At 35.7% G+C, this 6000-nt stretch overlaps 1 protein-coding gene across 1 annotated transcript in view; it reads right to left on the bottom strand.

Annotated features, from left to right (window-relative positions):
- The window catches only part of LOC107602115 (A-kinase anchor protein SPHKAP-like), a 62737-nt gene that overhangs the window by 29350 nt on the left and 27387 nt on the right, over window positions 1-6000 (bottom strand). The window contains exon 3 of the mRNA XM_016294524.1: window positions 5687-5797. Within this exon, the coding sequence (XP_016150010.1) occupies window positions 5687-5797 (111 nt within the window). The remainder of the gene's footprint in view (window positions 1-5686; window positions 5798-6000) is intronic.

Genomic DNA, 6000 nt, shown 5'->3' with positions numbered 1-6000 from the left:
TAATCAAACTGAATTTAATCAGAGAAGAACATTTCAGGGAGGGGTTTATGCTAGTGGATTATTTTCTGATCTACTAATGAAATGGATGTATATTTAATCCCAGGTATGAGTGATCCACAAACTGGAGGCTTCTTAACTAATTTAACTCAGTCCTTCTCTTGAGAAACACACCGAACACCAGGCTGCTCCAGAGGGACTAGCTGTGCAATTAGCATTCTGTCCTTTTCCTTTACAAGAAACTGTATGCTAAATGACAACTAATAATCTAAATTAGAATGAATGCCAAATTAATTTCTCACACGCAGTTTTTGTGGATGCATGATTCCTCCATGTCCAGCAGAGATCAATGCACAAGTTAATTGCTGTACAGAGTATGAAGATGAGAGAAAAACATTTGATTACACAAAATCTAATGTCTTGTGATTTTGCACCTAAAAGAAAATAATCAGAGGATGAAGACAAGGGAGAAGAGCTAGAAAATGACATGAAAGGTACAATGAGCTATTGAGTGCGTTTACATGTATGAGCTTACGTTTAATGAAGTGACAATGTGTAAGGTCATGTTAACATCTAAACTGTTCAATTATCAAGGAAAGGTCGTGAACGGTTTAAACAAAACCCTTTGACGCTCTTAAATTGTTATCTGTTACCGTGAGTGAAATCACTATCAGTGGTCTGTCAGCTAATTCAATGTCTGCAAATACACTATCAATTAAAGGTCTGGGTTTTCTAATGTTTTGTTTTTTAAATAAATCTCATTTATTTGATAAAAAAATACAGTAAAAACAGTAGTATTGTGAAATATTTTTTACGATTTAAAATAACTGTTTTCTATTTGAAATTTTTTTTTAAATGCAATTTATTTCTGTGAGGACAAAACCTGAATTTTCAGCATCATTACTCCAGTCTTCAATGTCATATGATAATGTCATGAAAGGTACAATGAGCTATTGAGTGCGTTTACATGTATGAGCTTACGTTTAATGAAGTGACAATGTGTAAGGTCATGTTAACATCTAAACTGTTCAGTTATCAAGGAAAGGTCGTGAACGGTTTAAACAAAACCCTTTGACGCTCTTAAATTGTTATCTGTTACCGTGAGTGAAATCACTATCAGTGGTCTGTCAGCTAATTCAATGTCTGCAAATACACTATCAATTAAAGGTCTGGGTTTTCTAATGTTTTGTTTTTTAAATAAATCTCATTTATTTGATAAAAAAATACAGTAAAAACAGTAGTATTGTGAAATATTTTTTACGATTTAAAATAACTGTTTTCTATTTGAATTTTTTTTTTAAATGCAATTTATTTCTGTGAGGACAAAACCTGAATTTTCAGCATCATTACTCCAGTCTTCAATGTCATATGATACTTCAGAAATCATTGCAATATGCTGATTTGCTGCTCAAGAAACATTTCTGATTATTATCAATGTTGAAAACCGTTGTGCTGCTTAAAGGGATAGTTCACCCAAAAATGAAAATGTGATGTTTATCTGCTTACCCCCAGGGCATCCAAGATGTAGGTGACTTTGTTTCTTCAGTAGAACACAAACAGATTTTTAACTCAAACCGTTGCAGTCTGTCAGTCTTATAATGGAAGTGAAATGGAATCATGGCTTTGTGAGTAAAAAAAACATACACAAACAAAACGAAACGATCGGTCTGTGCAAGAAACCGAACAGTATTTATATCGTTTTTTACCTCTGATGCACTGCAATGTCTGAACTATCCTCGACAGCCGGCGCGTGACGCGTCTTCTTCTTCTTGCTTTACAGCGGATCGCAGACTTATAAGTGCATTACCGCTACCTATCTCTCAAATGGACCATTGACACTCCTAATTGAGATTGTAGATAGAGTGTCAATGGTCCGTTTGAGAGATAGGTGGCGGTAATACACTTATAAGTCTGCAATCCGCCGTGAAGCAAGAAGAAGACGCGTCACGCACCGGCTGTGTAGATGTGAATGAAAGAATTTTCATTTTTGGGCAAACTATATTTGAAGAATTGTCGATGTAAGTGATAAATACATACTGTGAATATAAATATATAAATACATGTAAATTTTTCTTAAATATATACATGTATGTTTGTGTATTTATATATACACAAGAAATATACACAGTACAGTACGGAAAATATTTATTTGATCCCCTGCTGATTTTGTAAGTTTGCCCACTTACAAAAAAATTAAGGGTCCGTAATTTGTATGGTAGGTTCATTTTAAAGAATAGAGACAGAATACCAACCCCAAAAAATCCAGAAAAAACACATTATATAAAGGTTATAAATTTATTTGCCTTTTCAGATATCTATACTTTTACTTAAGTGTGGCTTTCAGGTACTTTATACACCACTGCTAACAGATCTTTTTTTCTTTACTAAAACACATAAAATAGCACTTGATTTCAACATTTATTAATTTGATGTGATGATCAACATTGTCAACAGAACCCATCAAAATAATGTTTGCAAACCAAAAGATTTAATAAAAAAAATTAACTTGCAACCATGTATTTATTTAAGTTGTGGTAATGTGTCTCCTGAATTTCTTCAGTGTGTCTTTCTCATGTTCTCTCTCTCTACTTGAGTGTAGTGTTGGCACTCAGCGCTGGCATTAGCATCTCAGCGCCAGCTGGTGTGTGTGGGTTTGATTCCCTGTGCGGGGCTTTTGTGTTAAAGGAACATCACGTGTGACATCAGCGCAGTAAAAGCACAGCCCTGATGAAACCTGTCCTGACTGCACCTGAGCCTGCGGGCGGAGGAGTCACAATCTGACCACTGATACAGAACATTTTCTGCCATCACAAATTACAGGTTGTGGTTTCCTGGCTACAGACCTAGTGGTCATCAACCCCACTTTAAGCAATTAAAATTGCACTGGTTTTTATTTCAAGGTGCACTAAGTAGTTTTTTGTTTGTTTCATAGCTGTAATAAAATCCAACTTAATGTTCTTCTAACAAATGTAAAAAAAGTATCTCGAACAAAACTGCTTTAGTAGGAGGAGTCACTTTATTATTATTTTTTTTGTGTGTACTTAGCAGAATTTTTTTATTCACTTTTCTTAGATGCAGCTCAAGTATTTGTTCTTTCCAAATGTTGTCCAAATTAAGTCATCTGAACAAATCATTTTATGTTAAAAATGTGCAAGTTATTCCATTGCATTTTCACATTTGTTAGAAGAACATTGCAAGTTCTATTTTTTTTTACAGTAAAACAAACACAAAACAACTTAAGTGCCCCTTAAAATAAAAACCAATGCAATGTTTTTACTTGCGCAAAGTATAAATGCAAAATAATTCTGAGAATTTCTGAAAAAAGTCAGAAATGTGAGAGTTACCGTAAAAAATTTGCAGTTACCTTTTTTTATTTTGTGGCAAAAAAAAACAAAACAAAGATTTTAGATTTGTTAACCCAGAATTCCGAGAGAAAAAAAAGTCAGTCCACTAGTAACTAGTTGCAAATACCTTTTAAAATATATATATTTTTAAATTCATTGGCAGAAATGGCAGAATTCATATTTTTACTAACATTTGTTGATCTCACCATGTTTGAGATTTGTGTGTTGAGGAAAATGTTTAAACATTGGTGTTTAATATATTCATCTATCAGGGTAATATGTTTGCCTTTTTACTTGCGCAAAGTATAAATGCAAAATAATTCTGAGAATTTCTGAAAAAAGTCAGAAATGTGAGAGTTACCGTAAAAAATTTGCAGTTACCTTTTTTTATTTTGTGGCAAAAAAACAAAAAACAAAGGTTTTAGATATGTTAACCCAGAATTCCGAGAGAAAAAAAAGTCAGTCCACTAGTAACTAGTTGCAAATACCTTTTAAAATATATATTTTTAAATTCATTGGCAGAAATGGCAGAATTCATATTTTTACTAACATTTGTTGATCTCACCATGTTTGAGATTTGTGTGTTGAGGAAAATGTTTAAACATTGGTGTTTAATATATTCATCTATCAGGGTAATATGTTTGCATCAAATTTTAAGAATATTGTCCATGTCATGTAGTGGGCTTTGAAAATACATCATAATGACGAAAGAACGAAGTTTGTAACTCCTTGCATTACTAAATGCTGAACAATCTTTAGTTGCCTTGACAGTCAAGAGCAGTGCGTGATTTTCTGTCTTTTGTTGCTTGATTAACATCAATGACTCGGACAATAGCAACTAAATTAGGCTACTGTCCCTTTAAAACAGAATGCACAGCTGCAATTGGATGCAATGTACCGATACACGTTCTCCCTGCTGGTTATGTCACTTAAGACGTAATCAACTGTGTTTACGTGAACACTCGTCAAAACACACAATTCAACATCATTTTGTGTGTAATTCTCCGTTCATGCGGCGCGAAAGAGTACTCACGTGTTGTGAGAGGCGCTTTCTGTGTGTGTGTGCTTCAGTGTGTGCGCTCAGAAAACCGGACCGAAATTAGTTCTCTCTTGCGTCGTCAGATTTATCCATATGTCTGCTCTTCTCTTACTCCCACATATTGACATTTTTGAACGTTTTATGCGACGTGCAGCAAGTGTATGTTAGCTTATGACCCGCCGGTTCATACGTTCGAATCTAACCTCCGAACCTTGCAGCAGATTCGTTCTGAATGAATCTCTTTCACTTAAGACGTAATCAACTGTGTTTACGTGAACACTCGTCAAAACACACAATTCAACATCATTTTGTGTGTAATTCTCCGTTCATGCGGCGCGAAAGAGTACTCACGTGTTGTGAGAGGCGCTTTCTGTGTGTGTGTGCTTCAGTGTCTGCGCTCAGAAAACCGGACCGAAATTAGTTCTCTCTTGCGTCGTCAGATTTATCCATATGTCTGCTCTTCTCTTACTCCCACATATTGACATTTTTGAACGTTTTATGCGACGTGCAGCAAGTGTATGTTAGCTTATGACCCGCCGGTTCATACGTTCGAATCTAACCTCCGAACCTTGCAGCAGATTCGTTCTGAATGAATCTCTTCCCAAATCGTCCCTCCCTAACATTTTCGTCTCGTTTTTATTCGTCAATAAATACTCGTCATAGTTTTTGTCATTCAAAAAGAGTTTTAGTTCGTTATCGTCTCGTTGTAGTCAGTGAAAAAAATGTCGTTGACGAGAATTACGACGAAAATTATTCGTCAACGAAATTAACACTGCTAAATTCATAACTTTAACTGGCTGTATTCTAGTAAAATGTTCCAGACCTCACACAAATTAAGCAAAGATTTGCAACATTCCTGGTGTTGAATTTCCATAAAATTAGCATCGCACAGATAATCAGACAGGTAGCGTTTCATCCCCGAGCAGAAATGCTAGCGTGATCATGGCATAATGTTATGCACAGTGAGATGGGCGCAGATCCATCATTTACACGAGGCAAGAAACTTGTCATTAAAGTAAAGTGAGGTATAAAATCTCTCATTAGACTCTAATTATCCCATCCTACAGTTAGTGCAGCTGTCATCCATGTGCAGCTAAATGTATTCTCTCAGTTCAGAAAATTACTGCATATATTATTCAGCTTCAGCCAACATCATACCACATTATCACCCCAATCAAGAGCACATTTATCAGTGGGAGACTGAACATAATATAAATGCCATCGCACTTCCACACAGTCTGGACATACAGTATGTGTGTAGATGAGTTCAGCGCTTCTGAGCGTGTGATACGTGAGAGAGACTCACTGTAGGGCAGCCGCCGTCATGCTGGTCCTCCTGGAACCCAATTCTGCAGAGCGCCTTATCGTTTTTCAGCCAGTACTCCGACGAATCCAGAACACTGTTACTGCACAAAACCTGACACAAACACACACTTCAATTCAGACTGAGGCACAACAATTAAAAAAAACATTTCATTTTGAGCTCATGGATGCTGTTTACATCTGTATCGGGTGAACCTCTCATATATCTTTTTTAAGGCACTGTAGGCAATTGTTCTTAATACTGCACATAAATTGTGAGAAGTTGCCATGTGTGATCAGATTTCATCAAGAAAGGTT

The sequence above is a fragment of the Sinocyclocheilus grahami genome, unplaced genomic scaffold (assembly GCF_001515645.1).
Source record: "Sinocyclocheilus grahami isolate Dianchi unplaced genomic scaffold, SAMN03320097.WGS_v1.1 scaffold319.1, whole genome shotgun sequence".
Classification (NCBI taxonomy): domain Eukaryota; kingdom Metazoa; phylum Chordata; class Actinopteri; order Cypriniformes; family Cyprinidae; genus Sinocyclocheilus; species Sinocyclocheilus grahami.
The sequence above is the reverse complement of the archived record's forward strand: the minus strand, read 5'-3'. Positions and strand labels throughout refer to the sequence as shown.